This window comes from Rhipicephalus sanguineus, chromosome 10 (genome assembly GCF_013339695.2).
Source record: "Rhipicephalus sanguineus isolate Rsan-2018 chromosome 10, BIME_Rsan_1.4, whole genome shotgun sequence".
NCBI lineage: Eukaryota > Metazoa > Arthropoda > Arachnida > Ixodida > Ixodidae > Rhipicephalus > Rhipicephalus sanguineus.
The window spans coordinates 67,686,754-67,704,928 of record NC_051185.1 but is presented as its reverse complement, the minus strand read 5'-3'; the positions used below and the strand labels follow the sequence as shown (position 1 = coordinate 67,704,928).

At 46.7% G+C, this 18,175-nt stretch overlaps 2 protein-coding genes across 2 annotated transcripts in view; both read left to right on the top strand.

Moving 5' to 3' along the window:
• The window catches only part of LOC119372061 (probable serine carboxypeptidase CPVL), a 183,654-nt gene that overhangs the window by 122,179 nt on the left and 43,300 nt on the right, over positions 1-18,175 (top strand). The window lies entirely within an intron of this gene.
• On the top strand, positions 1,365-17,677 carry LOC119372062 (probable serine carboxypeptidase CPVL). Its single transcript, XM_037642515.2, has 5 exons — positions 1,365-1,490; positions 8,491-8,603; positions 11,905-12,115; positions 14,060-14,390; positions 16,463-17,677. Exons 2-5 carry the CDS (start codon positions 8,524-8,526, stop codon positions 17,287-17,289), a joined length of 1,449 nt encoding a protein of 482 aa, XP_037498443.1. The 5' UTR covers positions 1,365-1,490; positions 8,491-8,523; the 3' UTR covers positions 17,290-17,677.

Genomic DNA, 18,175 nt, shown 5'->3' with positions numbered 1-18,175 from the left:
CATCATGGGTTTTAAAGGGCCCCTCACCAGGCCATCAGGGGCGTAGCCAGGGGGGGGGGGGGTGTTGGGGGTTCAACCCCCCCGCCCCCCCGAAATTTTTCAGCTTTGCTTGCGTATATATACACGCGCACATACAAACGCACGCACGAACATACATAAAGTATGGTTGAACCCCACCCCGAAAAAAATTTCTGGCTACGCCCATGCAGGCCACATAGCAAATTTTAGTTAGACGCTGGAAGCGGTTGTGTGCCGAATGAAGAGCAGTCTGCCCCAAGAATTTTTCAAGTCGCTTCATTACGAGCTGAGAAAAACAATAATTTGTAGCGGCGCGAAACCATGATGCGAGGAGGCGAGTTTCAAGCCCTTGCCACTTTCGCAAGCCACTTTCGTGTAGCTTTCGCAAGCCAAATCTCTTCCCTGCCCTCTTCACTTGACACATACGCATGAACACGTCATGCGCATGACGTGCCCGAGCCAGCCCGAGCACGCGAGCGGCGTTGCACGGCCGCTACCTTTTTTTTTTTTGTGTGCGGCCGTGGGCGTTGTGTCGGCGTTCTCTGTGGTGTACTGCCTGTTTCAGCGGGACGGGCATGAAAGTTGCGACATTTGTAGGGCACGAGAGTGGCGGTATCATGAGCCAGTGCCGCATTAACGTTTACTTGGACGCGGTAGAATAAATGAGCATAAGGAGTGCTCGAACGCGCCAGAACATTACTTTCGTTTCCAGGGCTGGCGTCTGCTCGATGCGCTAACCGTGGGGACACGAACGCATGGGAAACGGAGGCGCATTATCCCCGCATCTCGCTGCAATTCACGAAAAAAAAAAAGAGAGAGACGCACACATTCCCTTTGTGTGTCTCATTATTTCTCTCAAGTTTTATTAATCTACTCAAGCAACAAATTACACAAACTACACATGTCGTGTCAAATAATTATCGCAGTGTCACGTACTACTGTTGGCGACGTCAGAGCACAGTCGTCTACGTAGAGGAGCGACGTCACAGCACTACCATCTACGTAGGGACATTTTCTCATGTACGTCATCCCCCCATTCTCTGGGTGCGCGCCCGCGAGAGGAAGGGCAAGCAGCGTTCACCTTGAAATTAGACCCATTTCCGCGGCGCGTAGCGTTGCAATTTTTGGCAGACGTGATCGTGAACGCCCAGTGTATGCATTGCGCTCGTTAGCTCAAGATTGTCAAACCAGGTGAGGGGCCCTTTACAATCTGGAGTTTGTTGTCACGCCCTGCGTTGCTGCCGTTTTTTTTTTGTGATTGCCCGATTCCTGGATAGTCCCTCATTGTGGGTACGAGCCATCATCTTAAAGGATCACCATCATCACATGTGTGCGGCACAAAATTTTTCACCGTGATGCTGTAGCCCTCGTGTGATCGAGGGCTTCTTCGGAGCTCAAAATTGTCCTCGCTGTGTTGGGCATGGCCAAGTGCTGCGGAGGCCTGACTGCGCTTACCGTGAACCAAATTAGAGGTAAGAATTGAGGCATCTCTGGCTCATGTAAGGATGACGCGATGACCATTTCTACCAGCACTTTGTGACGTAGCACACTGGCGCATGTTGTGTATGCATTAGGACTACTATGCATTTGATAGTATGCGCAGGTTTACTGGCTGAAAAACTGCACTGGGACCGTAGGGAGGTCCGCACGCTATTGGAGTGAAGTGGAACAGCGCTTAACACCGAAATACATAAAACGACTTCGTATGCTATGTGTCATGCCGCGGTGGTTCTGTGGTTATGGCTATCGGCTGCGGACTCGAAAGTCGCGGGTTCGATCCCAGCCGCGGCGGCCGCACTTCGATGGAGCTGTTACCGTAGAGGCCCGTGTAATTACATTTAGGTGCACGTTAAAGATCCCCTAATCCGCTCCGAGCGCAATGACGAAGGAGTGGTTTATTTCGCGCCTTCACTACCCTTACTACAAGTTATATCTCCTCCTCGCCACTTTTTTACTTCATAAAGCACGTGTACAATGTCAGCACTAAGCGCTGAGCCTATCGGACTTCGCGCTTGTCGGCTACAAGCTGTTATTTCTGCTTGCGCAGCCTGAAACGCACAAAATGAAGTGAGATCAGTTGATCACGCATGATAGTCAGAAGAGGAAGAAAAGGTGGGCGACTGCATCGCAAACTTAGGGTTAACAGCGCAAAAATAACACACGGCGGACAGGAAAAAGACGAGTGTTATTTTTGCGCTGTTAACCCTATGTATGCACAACCAACTAGCCCAGTCATCCACTTTATTAAGTTGCATCGCAAAGCAGGGTAGGAGACAATTCAAAACTGATATTTGTCGTATATAGACCAATCGAGAGTATGTACCCTGATGACGTCACGGGAATCACCACTCTGGCGCCACGAAGTGCGCCAAAAAGACGTGAAACGCCAAGAAAGAATAGCGCGCTCGTTTTTTTTGTATTTTCAGAGGCTGTTTAGGGGTCCCTTAAAGAACCCCATGTGGTCAAAATTTTTCGCAGCTCTCCACTACGGCGCGTCTCATAACCATATCGTGGTTTTGGGGCGTGAAACCCCCTATATGATTATTATTATGAGCAGTGTCTGTTATGTTTTCTTCTGATCTTAAGCCTCTTCGAGTACATAGTTGATTTTGGCGGCCGCATTCCCGTAGCCAAAAAATTTCAGCGTTCGTGAGGATCGGCCATCTTCTGCCGCGGGTTCGGAGAAAAAAGAAAGGTAAAAACAGAAAACAAGAGGCCCTGACAACCCTCATCCACCTCCTTGGAACAGTGATTACGCTGCTTGGCTGCTGACCCAAAGGTCGCGGTTTCGGTCCCGGTCGCGCTGTTCGCATTTCAGTACAGGCAAAATGCTAAAAAAAAAGCAACAGCACTCAGTCTGTTATCCGATGCACGCTTGCGGTGATCGTGCGCTCGCCATGGGTTTGTTGCCAGTTACCTCGTTATCGAACTGATGTCCCAGCATTGGCTACGCTGACAGTTTAGAGAGCGCGCGGCCGAGATTACGTGTTGTAGCTATCAGCGGCAATTTGCAAGAGTACAAAATAAATAGGTGAGAATGGGCCTGGCACGCAAGACGGGGGACAAAAGACAAGTTTTACGGTACCACTCCGTTTCTGAAGGTCGTTTCCGTGACCTCTCTTGTGCCGCTTTTTAGTAAATTATTTGGAATACAAGTCGGCCAAACTAAAACGCACGCACTCACCCACCTAGGCGATGTAGCTTCATTGCTGGTGTACTTTTGTACCATCAGGCGATGCCTGGTCGCATAAGTTGACAGACCATTATAGTGTCGCGGAAGGCGCATGTGAAATGACCGCCACAGTCTGCCACACCAGTAGATAGCACTATACCCAACTACTTTGAAGCATTTTTCGGCGAGTACAGAACGGCCTTGAGCACCCTACGGAAATCGGAGCAAGATCATGTACCTAACGTAACGCGCTGTAACTAGAAAACAACTTGATAATTGCAAAAGTTGCCACATTGCAACGTTAGAACATCGTAAATGCGTATGATTGGTAACTTAATTTTAGCTGGTCATTAAAAAACTCGCGGCCATGTATGCATAACCGCGCGATAGTCAACAAAATGTCGTCACTAAAGCATGCTGACTATTTAGGGAGCATAAAAGCAGCAGCAGTAGTCTTAAGGACGAAGGGGATGAAAATGTGGCAAAAAGCAAACGCTCATTAATGACAGCATCGACAGATCTCACCGGTGCGCATCGGGGTACAGTTCACTGTAATCGTGGCGCCCTGGCTCTACGATCATTGGACGAAACGGCGCACAAGAGCGCCCATGTGAGCACCGGTGAGTGAGTGCAGAAACGTATTTGCCTTTTTAAAGGGCCCCTTACCAGCCCCTGAAAGTACAAAAAACGTGCTCAATATTCTCTCCTGGCGTTTCTCGTCTTTTAGTGCACTTTATGACGCAGAACACTGCTTTCCGTGACGTCTGTATACATAGTACGTACTGTCGATTGGTCCATATACGCAAAGTATCAGATCTGAATTGTCTCTCGCACTGTTTTGCCATGCAGCCGCCCATCCGTTCTTCCTTCCCTCGCATGACTATCGTGCGCGATCAACTGATTTCACTTCACTTCTCTGCGTTTGCGACTGCGCAAACGGAGATAACAGCGAGTAGCCGACAAGCGCGAAATCTTGACAGGGCCAACGCTTAGTGCTGACATGGTACACGTGCTTTTAAGAAATAAGTGGCGAGTGGGAGATATGGCCTGCAGGAAGGTTAGCAAGGCGAGGAGGAACTCACTACCTCGTCTTTGAACGCGGGGTGGTGAGGGGCCCTTTAAGAATGGGGGGGGGGGGGGAGAGGGGAGTGAGGGAGGTCTGTGATCCATTCCCAGTAGGCGTCTGTCACCACTTCGTGTTGCATAACGTCCGACTACCAGTCGTGGTAGGCCTCCGCTACCTCCTCATCCCACCTCAGGACTCAGTCCTGGAGAGTGGGATCGGAGCTGGGCAGGGCAGTCTCCCAAAGCTCCTCAGTACTAATTAATGGTTTGAGGGTGCAGGCGGGAGATTTCATGGGACACTGCCGCATGATATGCGAGAGATCTGCTATCTTGGCAGGGCAGAAGCGACACTTGGGCGCCGGGTATGTGGCAGAGAAAAGCCAAGTGCAGTGTTCGCGGGGTAAGAATTGTGCGAGTGTGTACTTGCCGCCACAACATTTCTCTCTGGCGCGTTCTAGGCAGAAAAAGAGGTGGATATGTTAGGCGTTGATGTCTGTAATGTGTGCAAATTTCATGGAATGTGATCAGCGCGTCTGTATCAGCGCGTCTGTCTTGTGAGGAGTCATTGGGTCCTAGAGGTTGGCGCACGTTGGCGGCCACTCGGTGTGTGAATCCTCGAGCAGCTGCATGAAACATTTCCTTTGCTAGGAGCAGGGTGTCGGAACGAAATGTTTTTCGTTTCGGTTTTAGTTTCGCTCCACCGCAAAAAGTTCCGTTCCGTTTCTGTTCCGAAACGGAAAAAAAAAATGTTCCGTAACGGTTCGCAACATTTTTTTTAATGCAAAAATTTGAATTTAAAGTACTCATAAAAACATGGGATTTGAGATATAGTTACTTGCCCTCCTCTTAATTAAGAAAGTGGCAGAGAACTAAAACACGTTCTTTCTACGTTCTTCAGAGGAGTGGAAGAAACTCTACTACGAATTCCTACCAACATGCACAAACCAGTACTATACCCTTCAAAGTCATAATATTTATTTTCTCAAAAGTCAATTACGACTTTTTTTTAGCGGGCTCAATGCTTTGTGTCAAGGGAGTGAGCGCAATCTCAAAAGCAGCACGTCAGTGAGTGCACTATCTGTGCGAGACCGCTGATCTGAATAAAAAAGTTCGTCAGGCCTGCGCGGAACACGCAGCTCAGTCACAGCGTAAGCTGGAACAACAGCCTGTCTAGAGCCCGTTCTATACTTTCTTGGGGAAACTAATACAAGTACACATGCAATGTACCCACTACGCCATAAATCATAACTTTTCTGTAGTAGCGAAGCACCCACTATGCCATTTTTCTTCATTCTTCGGAGAATCGTAGTACCTGCTACACATCGGTGAGGCACTATGTGCACTTTGTGCTGTGGCTAATGACGATGAAGAATTATGGCTGAGCCCGTTGTATCGGGTTGAAAGGATTCAACGACTGACTCCTTGAGCAATTCGCATTGTGTGACGCCAGGTTGCTATTTTACTCTTCTGCCACGCTATGTAACATATGTTAACACGATTGCTTGGCCGTCATGACGCCTGTGTAGAGTATTTTTGCGGAGAAGTTACAAGCAACAGCGTGACACTGTGCTGGGATACTCGACTGCCACGCACAGGGCGCGGGTTAAAATCTATTCGGATCCTAGAAATTTGTTTCTCATTTCATTTTTTTCTTATTTCACGCGATAGCGGTTAGGGACACCGGCGGATGGTGCCAAAATCGGCTGTTCTGATGTTATAACAGCTTTCGCTCTAACAAACTTCGGTGCCGACTATGCCCTCTCCACGCTGGCCTGCGTGGCAGGCGCGCAAAAGTCCACTTGCGTTAACATAAACATATCTGATTGCCACTGTTTTCGTTTTTCGCACAATTTCAACATATCTTTCCTTTGGAATTCCTGCCTGAGGTACGCGCTAATACTGTACTCTGAGATGTGCATAATCGCTCACGTTGCATGACCTCAGTTCGGGATTGCCAAGTTTTCTCGTGAACCGAAAAACGATTGAAAAAAAAATGACAGCATATCCACGGGGTGAATGATGATGAGTGGGGCGAAGCTACGGAGGGAATCATCTGTAAACCGTGAAACTCTTCCGTGAAATGCGCCCAGTACATAATATAAAGAGTGTGAAACATCGTGTATATATTAAACATCAAACTTTTATTGTACTGTTGGTTTACGTGGTCCCTTCATTATCACTTGTGATCGGTGAAATGCAAGGAAGAAGTCCGCTCCCGAGCGAAAGAGCGCCAAGAGCGACCGCATTCCCCGCTCGCCCTGTGCGAATTAAAGGCAAGGCTAGAGGGAAGACAGGACGCGCGTTCCACGACGCGAGGTCGGTAGCATGCCCAACGAAAGCCAACGGAACGCGATCGTGCAAGTGCTCCGGCTTCGCATCGCCTCATGGTTCCATTTAGCGTCCCAAAACCAAACATATTGCTCAAGGTGTGCCTTGCGTTTTTCGTAGAAATAATTTCTTTATCATGTACATTAAGACGAAAAGTTGAAAGCTCACTAGAGTGTATCGCCCGCAAAGTATGTCTTTTAGTGTGATTTAACTCTCGTGCGGCAGGGTCCTCGCGCCGTTGCCGGTCCACCTCGCCCGTTGACGATCGGGCGAGGTGGCTACATGCAACTACTACTACTACACTTTAAGAAAAACATCTGGCGTTCTTTCGTTCTGCTTTTACAAAACATCTGGCGTCTTTCGTTGGTTTATTTCATCAATCAACGGCGTTTTGAACAAAATTTTTATTGTTTAATCACGCACAGGAGAAATCTCACCAGGCACTACCTTGGAGGTAAACAATGGCTGCTAATGGCAATGAGAGACAGAAGAAGTCGGCTTTTAGCTAACACTTACACTTCTACTTCTACTAACGTTTCCTACTGGAACATGCCAATGGCTGCTAATGGGGAAGGAGAGACAGAAGAATTCGGCTTTTAGTTAACGCGCACGCTGCGAATTTTTTATTGTTCAACAACGCACAGGAGAAATCTCCCACCGGCACCACCTTGGAGGTCAAAGCGTAAGACTTGTTGCTCACTACTACGACCACGACGACTACGAGGGACGAACGGGTGCCGCCTTAAGGAGTTCGCCCCTAAAATTTTCGGTTTCACTCCGGAACGAAATAATAAAGTTTCGGTTAGGTTACCGTTCCGGTCAAAAATATCGTTTTTTTTTTCGTTTTTCGTTCCGTTCCGACACCCTGGCTAGGAGTCCTTGATGTGCTGGAGTCCAGACGAGAGCGACGTTGTTTTCTGGTGGGTCAGCGACGACTAAGGAATGTGCAGTATTGGTAATATAACCACTACTGAAGTTCCGGATAGCTGTCTTGGAGTCGCTAATTACGACACCGCAATCAGGTAGCCCCGATGCAAGTGCGATGGCGGCTTCTTCCGCGTCGCCCGCCGAGGCGGTCTTCATTGGTGCTGAACGCGCAATGTTGCCCTGGTTGTCCACGACCTCTAGGGCATAGCATTCTTTAGTGGCGCAGGCGGCGGCGTCCGCATAGTAGACTCCCTCTGCTCAGCAATAGCTGCGTTGTAGCTTCTTGGCTCGAAGTTTCCGGCGTTCGATATGAAATTCGGGGTGCATGTTTCTCGGTGGTGGTTGGATGTTGTACTGATCGTGTATGTTCGTAAGAAGTTGATGTCCTTTGTTCTCGTTGAACGCGATTTGTCGAATATGTGGTTAGACGACCCCAGTTAAATTTGCGCAGAATTCTTGTTCGCGAGATGTCAACCAACTAGACGCACCAAACCATAGATCCCGCGAAAACACGCATACGGGAGCTTGTTGTATTATAGAAAGTGTGTTCTGTTTAACCTGCATGCGCTACGATAGCAGCATCAAGATATGATGGTCATTTTACTGCGTAGTCATGCAGTGGTTTTAGATCGTAACCAGTGCACCTATGCAGGCAAGTCAAATACATGAACTACAAATGTGTATTAACCTGTGTTAGTTGGCAACACTAGGAATTGTGAGTTTTTTTTTTTGTCTTTGTGCAGAAATGGCAAGTTGCTTAAAAGGACAGTAGTACACAAAATCGTTCGCCAGTTCTTCGCGACACGGTTTATATCAGAACCTCGGGTATATGACATTTAATTCATTAAACTATGTTGATATCTGAAGGGATGATTTCTTACATAATCATTTGAGGGCATGACGTATGTGATTCTGGTATCGCGACAGTACTGGAGTTCTCTTTCACTTATAGTCTTACGCCTTCTTTTCTTCCGTTTTAGCTGTTTCGGGTTCTTGACCAGACGCCTGAAGATATGCAGCTCAGTGTGAAAATTTACCTGGCGCTTTTGCTGTGCCTACTGCTTTGTGTACCGTTAGAATCTTCATTCTTAGGGTAAGTACAGCTTCGGCGGTTTTGAATACATCAAATTAAATACTTTTTTTTTCATGTCTCAAAGGAGTGTAGACGACAAAAGCTTTGAATGAAGATTTTAAAAAATCCCACCAAGGGGTATAAAAACCACGCGTGACGACATAATTGAGTAATCACTCGAGAGCAACGTGACGAAGGGTACCAAAGCTGTGACGTCAGCAAACTGACGAGCCGTCTGCTACATTTCTAAGGTGCGTCTCCGCTTTACGGGAACAGTTCCACAGAAACGCGCAGTTGCGTCGCCTGGCAGCGAGACGGTATCGACGTCGCTGTCGGCGTCGGGGCAATCCGACAATGAGCGTTCGCCTGGACGCGAGCAAATTCCGCCATTGGTCGACTCCGATTGGCCCAGAGGTCTGCTGCGGTCTCTCCGATTGCCTTAAAATGCCGCCTTTACGAAATTTGATATTATGGCGGAATTTGACAGCATCTAGAATAGTACCGCAAGTCGAGGTGGAAAATCATTTCGTTTTTAATCCGTCCGCATTGGACGCTGAAATGTTTTTATACTACTCGTGATCGCTGTCATCATTCATATTGGCTGTACACGTCTTCAACGTCACACCTTTTGCAGCTCTTTTTTGACGTTTTCGCTGATGGTTATCGCGATAAGTGAGGAAAAGAATGAGCCAGGCTTTATTTCTAGACATAAGAAGTCAAATGAATTAGCTTTAAATCGACATGTTCTCTGTCGAAATTCCTCACATAATTTCTTGCAAGCACACAAACTCAGGCTGTTGTCAGTTTCGTGTCAGACTGCCGTCAAATTTTGGTGTATACACTCCTTTGAGGAAAGTGAAAGCAACGAAAAATAAGCAGGGGTCATTTGTTACAGAATAGGGACGGTTGGCTAGGTTATTAATTAGACGAATGTAAGCATCGTTTGACACTGTAACGCTACTTAATTAGGCGGCGTGCGACTAAAAAATAACACGCGCTTTCGGTCATCATGTGCACCCAAACAGTGCCAATAAAAGAACAAGCATATGCTCGCATCTACATAAGCGTGTTTTCTTCGATGCAAGATAGAAGCGCCATTGAAAGTGCGGCACATTGTTTTAAACGGGTGCTATCCTGTTAAGACTAGCTATAGAAGTTTCGTAAATGCAAACAAGTTTCAGTGAATAACTCGAAAATGTTCGGTAAAAGTGACATGGATCAGGCGTTCGATCACGATACTATCCTTTAGCGCAGCCACCAGGGCGCCCTCGCAGCAGAACATCTTAACAGCTGCTACTCGCAGACTATATTATTTGATAACCGAAAAAGGATAAAACGTCAACTATTTCAAACATTGATTAGTTGAATCGAGTACACATTGAATAGAGAATAAAACCGTCCGACTCAGGCGGAAATTGTTGCATATTCATATAGCGCTATGCCTTAAATCGGTGCTCGTATTCTTAAACTAATCGCTCGTGGTAGCCAAGGAGGATTCAAAAAGAAACCATTCTTTTAAAAAATCTTCCTTAATGGTAGCTTAGCAGCTAAAGCCTAGCACAGCTAAGGTCAAGGACGTGGATTCAATTTTCGATCACGACGGCCGTATTTTGATGGGAGTTAAATGCAAGGATACCCGTTTACTTCAAGTTAGGCGCACCCCAATGACTTCCGGGTTGCAAAAATAAACTCGCAGATGCCGATGAAGGCGCGCGCGTAATGATCTCAAGGTTTAGACACGTGAAGTAAGGCAGGGTAAACGGGTGATCTTGGTTTCAGCTCCATATCTCAGGAGCCTTTGTACATTTTATAGTGGATTTTCGCTTGCTCAATAGGAAAGCTTCCGGCCTTCACTTTGTGCGATTTGGACCATGTAGCTCTTGTTACTGTTGTGTATTTTAAGTACCATATTTTATACAGGTGTGTAAAATTAAATGTACGTTCTCTCAGAAACGAAAAAAAAACATGACCAATAAATCAGGTACGCTTATTCCGCATGTTAGGGGCATTAACCCCTGTCTCTAAAAGCTACATTTTTGTCAGAGGAAAAAAAATTGTCCTGACATGACACGTGCCTTAAGAGAGACTTTCCAATTAATACTTTTTTCCTGATTATAACTCACACAGCTTTTCAAAGTTTTAGGTTCAGACTATTAGAAAGGGATTTAAGCACAATCTGAGAAAATTTCAGCGCAGTCGGTCGAATACTCATCCAGAAAAGGCACATCAAGTTTCGGAAATTTTCAAAAAACTGATCGTGAGAAAAATGCGCTTAATGCTTAAAAACACGCGTGGAAACTTCTCGCAACATAAAGCAATGACCACGCTGCAAAAGCATTACTGCTGAAAAAATATGCAATCAAAACTGATGAAAATGGTAGGAAATGAGTATATTTAACCTATCTAGCAATATTTATTACAAAACATTACATACATGCAGAAAAATGATGGAAAACAACATGTAAACAAGCCCTTGCATTCTTCAGGAGGCGTGGATTTTGGCGCCATTTCTAAATGGCTTCGAGCGCTCCTACGCGCTCGCCAATGTACGATATTGCTCCTCAGAGTGCATACTATTTTTTAGTAATGAAACAAAAAAATAGCTTTTTTGGTCGATCCACTCTACCATGACCCCTTAATTTTTCAAATTAAATTGGTCGTTTTGTTGAACGCAATGCTCACCTTTCAGTTAATATATCGTGCATTCTCACATTGCTAGCGGATATCGCTCCTCGCCTCAAATTTGTCATCCACGTGATTGACCGTAGCCGAAAGACCTCTATAATGATAATGCACAAATATCGCCATAGACGCGCTTTCCTTGCTTCAGGTACAGTGTAAACACCAGGTAAATACTGCCCGCATTTCCCTTCGTATAGCTCCGTGTTTGCGTTCTCACACTACCAGTAAACTTTCTCAACATGAAAATCTTCGTCAACGCGAATGAAAAGAAAGAGCGTCCTGAAGGTTTAACCTTTCTCCAAATACTGTTTGCGAGTTCATGTATAATTTAGCTCGCATAAGCAATGACAATAGTGTGATTAGACCCTTGTACCAGCGCCTCGGAGGCGTTGCTTGTACCCTTGTCACTGTACTATTCTAAATCGAAACCTATATGCCTAAGAACCTGTTGCTGGGTGAGTTGGTCAATGCTTGACATCTTGATTTTAGCGCCAAAAATCACGAACACATGAGAGACGACAGGACAACCGCTTGTCCTGTCGTCGATAATGAGTTCGTCTTTTTGAGCGCTAAAATCAAGATGTCGTCAAACAAAACTTATCCGCCATAGTGCATTACATTCTTTTTCTCGCTTCTGCAGCCTCAAACGATGGCCTTTCAGGACGCGGAGGAACGACGACCACTGCCAGTTTCTGACGCCTATGATTGAGAAGCACGCCGTCCAATCCGCCAGGGATGCGAGCTTCGCGAAGATCTTCAAGAACAGAGCGAACGCCACTGCGTACTCCGGCTTCATCACCGTCAACAAGAAACAGCAGTCGAACTTGTTCTTCATCTATATGCAGGCTGAGGTAACGCAACCTACGGGGAAAGAATATTTGAGTTTTCTTGGGCTTGAGATGGTGTGCCGTCAGAAACACTGGGAAGTAATCTCTACTCAAAAGGAAACTGTTTATTTACTGAACTTCTGCCCTTCGGTCGAATATACCCTACAGGTAATACTGACTTGTTTTTTTGAACGATGTAGCCAGCGATAACACATGGTTAATAAATTAAGGACAATAATAAAAAGAATGTTATGCGATACGCACAATATGCAACGTGATGACATTAAATATCTGCGTGCATGCTATATTCATCATGCCAGTAACTAGTGGAGGAGGATGTGCTAGGGCCCTCTCCCCACCCCCACCCCCACCCCGGAAATTTTGATACAGGGGGGTGTTTTACGATAAATAAATAATGACATAGGTGTTTTTCTGGAATAATAATAATAATATCTGGGGTTTAACGTCCCAAAACCAAGATATGATTATGAGAGACGCCGTAGTGGAGGGCTCCGGAAATTTTGACCACCTGGGGTTCTTTAACGTGCACCTAAATCTAAGCACACGGGCCTCAAACATTTTCGCCTCCATCAAAAATGCAGCCGCCGCGGCCGGGATTCGATCCCGCGACCTTCGGGTCAGCAGTCGAGCGCCATAACCACTAGACCACCGTGGCGGGGCGTTTTTCTGGAATAGGGAAGGCCTTCAGCAAGTGCCCCCCCCCCCCCCCCCCCCCCCCGAAAAAAAAAATCCTGGCTACGGACCTGATATTGATGCTCGACTTGAACAAGAACCCCTTGCGTTTGTGTACACAAAAAAAAAACTTGTCAGCCACTATAACGAACATTGAATCAAAATGCTTTCCAGCAGAAGCATATACCTGAATGTCGAAGGTGATTTCATGCTGTGCTGTGGTCGGTAACAGCCTAAGAATAAACACAAGCTCCAAACCTAGGACTGCGACGCGTCTGCCATTCATGCTGGCAAGAGAGTCGTGCCGTACTTACGCAGGGCTGTCACACACAAGAATTACATGTTTAGCTTCACCCCAGGGACGCAGGTTTCCCAAATAAACTACCAGCAATACCATGAAGTGTTCATGGGAACCGAAGAGCTATCGCCTTAAAACATGAAGCACATATCTTCACAGGTGATCTATAGAGTTGCTTGTCTGTTCACGAAAACTAAGCTCTATAAAGCTGCTGATATATCAACACATGCAAGAATAAGATGTTTACTGCTGGCTACGTACGTTAGAAAAGCGCAAAAGCACCTAACATAGCGTAGTTAGTACATAGAAGACAATGGCGAGAGTCCCTTTGGTCTATGACATACTGACTGCGGGTGTGTACCGATGTCCTACGAAGTATTTTATGTAGTTATATTCGTTTCGTCATGCTGATATTGTATGTGTTATAATCCCGGAACATTACACTTATTTACGAGTTATGTCGCAGTGAGGTCAGCGGGTGAATGTTCAAAAATCAGGTTTTCTTACGATGGACCTAAATCTCAGTGCATCAGCATTCGTGTGCTCTTTCCTGAGGAATGCCTAAATTTATGAGAATGAGCGGTTTTCATTTCGGCCCTGTTGATACGTATGTGGTCATCATACCTGGGACTTATAGCCCTGTAGTGCAATGTCACAGCTGCTAACTACCACGCGGGTCACCATGAAACTTTGGATTTAATCAAGTAATTTGCACTTTGCCTCTTTGCCCGCCGCAGTGGTATAGTGGTTACGGTGGTCGGCTGCTGACCCGGGTTCGGTCCCCGCCGCTGTGGTTTTATTTTGATGTAGGCGAAATGTTGGAGGCCCGTGTACTACGCGGTGCCAGTGCAAGTTAAACAACACCAGATAGTTTAGGTTTCCGGAGCCCTCCACTAAGGCGTGCCTCATAATCATATCGTGACACATAAAGCCTCACAAATTATATACTTTGCATATTTGTTTGTTCTTCTTGTCAGGTTAATCGCCAACGTGCGCCGCTCATGATATACCTGCAAGGAGGACCAGGCAAGTCGGGCACATTCGGCCAGTTCCTCGAGGTAGGACCTCTGGGCGTCAACTCGGAGGGTATCCTCTACCGGAGGTCGCACACCGTCCAGAAGATGTTCAACGTCATCTTCCTCGACCAGCCGGCCGGGTCGGGCTTCAGCTCCACCAAGTCGCAGATGGGCTACGCTCGCAGCATCGACGACTGCGTGACAGGCATGAGAGAATTCCTCAGGCAGTTCTTGGTCTTGTTCCCGGAAAACAGGAACCGTGAACTCTACGTTGCCGGCGAGAGCTACGGATGTGAGTTAAGACAGCTGTGTGAAGCACGTTGAATCTGAGGTCTATTTAAAAGACTCCTGGATCACCTTGTGAAGTAGTCATAGAATGAATTTAGTATCGGAGTTTATTGTCTCACGAATCGATTGCCGTAAAAATTTCTCAAATCCGCCAAGAACAAGCGGAGTTGTAGGGATTTGTCTCACGTTTTAAGCACTTTTTTCTCTTTACCGAACGAGCGCGCTGGAAGCTACACGAGGGGGGTGATGACCCAGGCGAAAGGAGCTACGTCAGCGCTCGTTATGAAACACGATCGCTCTCTCCCGTTGCGATTCCTGTGCGCGTTAGTGTTGTTACTGTGAAATTTTAGCATACTTTAAAGCGCGGCGCTGGCACGTGGCCACACCCAGTGGCAAGAAGCACATCTGATTCCAAAGCTCTCCTGATTTATGTCAGCTATCAGCCAATAGCAGCAATCTGCTGTTTGACGAAATACAGCTGGCACCCCGCCCACCTGAGTGAGTGAGGGCGATGCCTGAGAAGAAAGGGAACTAGAGAAACTGGCAGCTGCGCGCTTGGCTTTTAAACTATACGTGCCACGCACGACTACAAACTTTGGCTGAACTGTTCACAGCACTGCTTGCTGTTCGTGGAATGTGTGTCCTCACCAAGCCTGGGGTGGTTCAGGACGCCTTCAAGGTGCGAACTGTGTGTTAAAAGAATGGTTAGGGACTCTGCGTATTGCAAAGTGAAACTGAGTCATGGTCGGGAAGAATCGTAAAAAAAGCACATCTGACAGTTAGAACGTGAAACATACCAGAAGCTTCATATTAGCCCGCATGATATGGCAAAAGGTAAAAGTTGTCTATATACCGTTGAGATGTATTACAATGTGCCGTAGGCAATAACAATGCATCAGGACGGCGAAGGACCCTACATGCGCGGTCGTGGCTCACTCCGGGAATCATGGGCGGTTTGGGGCATCCGAAGTCGTGTATAAAATGATCGAGAGATTTGCCTCCGGTGTCGACATCATCAACTCCAGGAGGAAAGTGTTGGGCGTGAATTAGCGCTGCTAAAACAGCCACCGCTTTTGGGAATAACTATTGTTGGCCGGCGTATCGCTCAAATCGTTCAGACCATCATTATCAGGTTCACTTCTCTAGCTGCCGCACTAACTCTTTCTATTATTCGTTTGTCCCATGCGCAGAAGAACCATCGTCCTTCCGACATCGTTTCCATTTTAGATCCTGACTTGCTTTGTTGCACCTTACACAATTCTTTACCTGATCGCGCGTTAAGTATATACTGTACAACTTTGTTTTCTTTTCTATGGTCCGTACTTTCCATCGTATCCGCGTTTACATTCAGTTGTATCAGCCTATCATCGTAGCTTGATATACATTCCAGATATTATTAACTTGACGTTATTTTGTTCACTTTGTTTTCGTTATTTTATGTAACCCACTGCCATCTGTAAAGCTTTGTGCAATTCAGGCCAAAAACAAATTATATGAAATGACTGAGAACAGAAACGTGACATAGGAAACATAGGCAGTATCTACTATACGAAAAGTCTGGCGGTGGCACTGACGTTGCCGCCGGAACCGTAAAAAAAGGCGTCAAACTGCCAGAAGCTCTCCTGCTCAGAGACAATGGCAGACCAATCTGTTCAGCGGTGGAGATGTTCGTATTGTTCGTAGAAAACGAAAACCTAGAAAGAGATTGTACTTGGGGTTATTGCATGAGCATGCATCTTGACAAGATAACGCGTAGACAAACTGCAAGATGGCAACGTATGTAGTAAAAGCTTATAATCTAAGATCAATAGGCGGCTATTCGTGCTTGCCCTGTTTCGATATGAGGGCCGATGGAGATCGACGTCACATAATATTCGACAAATGTGCAAGTGCTTATTTCAGAGTGCGCACCACAGGCTGTGTTCTAATTAACTGTGGCAATTTTGTTGGGCACCGCAAAGTGCATAAATTGTATTAGGCAACGTTTCAGTCAAAACACAAATGAGCATAGCTTCTTTCGCCAGCAATCCGTTCCATTGTTTCATCCTTAATAGGACTTTTCCTTTGTTTTCTCAGCTCGCGGAGCAGTAGCCCTGGCTCACAGCTTGATGACGAATCCAGATCGCGGCATACCGCTCAAGGTGTCTGGTGTGATCGCCGCGTCCCCAGTGTTCGGCAACGCTCTAGACCTATTGGACTCCGCCGACACGCTGTACCAGTTCGGCATGCTCGACTCCAACGGGCGGGACATGTTCGCCCAGGCTATGCATCGCGTCCGCCACTTGTGGGCCAACAACCGCACCACCGCACTGCACATCCTCAGCCACACAATATTCCGACTGCACCCTACGCCGAGTCTCTTCACGAACCTGACCAGTTACAACGACCACGCGAGCCTGCTCAGCGACCAGAGGCCCCGGGAGTTCATCCACTACAACCGGTACATGCAGAAGCCGCTGTTAAAGAAATCTCTGCACCTATGTTCCCGGGCTAAGGTGGACAGCAGCCGGCTTCTGGTGATGCTCTACCTCGCCGGTGACTACGACACTGACCTGCGAGATAAAGTCCAGTATCTACTCGATGCCACAAAGATGCTCGTCTTCACGGGGCAAGTTGACACGGTGTTTCCCGCGATCAACCAAGAGAAGTACATGATGTCGCTCAACTGGACGGGGACGGCAGCATTCAGAAAAGCAGCGAGGAGACCATGGTACGTAGACGGGCCTGGTTCGAGACTTACGGGCTACGTGAAGACGACCAAGGACCTCACGTACGTGGTCCTGACTCGCGCGGGACACCACGTACTGGCCGACGCGTCCGAGGCCGTGTATAACATAATCGAGAGCTTCGCGTCCGGCGTCGACATTTTCAGTGCCAGGAGAAAAGTGTCGGGCGTAAATTAGCGCTGTTAACATTGCCACCACTTTTGCGACTAATAACGCCACTAAGAATAAGAACCTCATAAATAAAGGCCAATAAATCCTATGCAGTAAAACATTGTTTGTAAGACATGCTAGGCGAGACATTCAAGATGACGATCAACTCTGTTATACTCTAGGAATATACAGACGACACAAGTGGCTTAATCGCCATGAACTAATGCGTAGTATACGAGCGGTCAAGCAACGAAAGCTTCTATGAAGCGACGTTTTTTTTCTGTACTGTATAATTTAGACGTTTTATTTGAGCGCAATTTGTAACGACGTAGATGGGCAACACAACAAATTTTGCTCCTTTTCAAAACCACTGTCGCATGAACGAACTCCTGCAGGAATAAATAAAAAGTGATAATAAACCAGAGCTACAGCTAAAGCCTCTTGCTGTCCTTCCCACGCGCTTTCTTTTGCAGCGTTCCGACATTTTGTTCCTCGATTGTTCACTTATCATTGCACACTAACATGTCCTTGTTTATTTTGTATATGAATGCGAACGTTCAGCAGCCGAATAACAGTTAACGTGTCTATGGTATCCAAGTTCCGTACATGCGGTTGGAAAGAGAAAGAGGAAGAGAGCGAAGGTTGCGACATTAGTAAATAACTCGCTTGCCTCACAATCGTATACGTTGAATGCGAGGAACAGAGGAATAGAGACAAGCAGGTTAGGAAGGGGTTAAAGTACGAACGGTCGCAAACATCCTACTTCTTTTCAAATGTTGTTTTTCCTATTACCAATCCCATACTCCCTACGCCACGGCGCTCGGCCGTGCTCCTTGATGGAGAAACTAGCGCCATCTTTTTTTTATTATGGCCACTTGACCGTAGAAAGAAATAGTAAAAAAAAGCTCGAAAA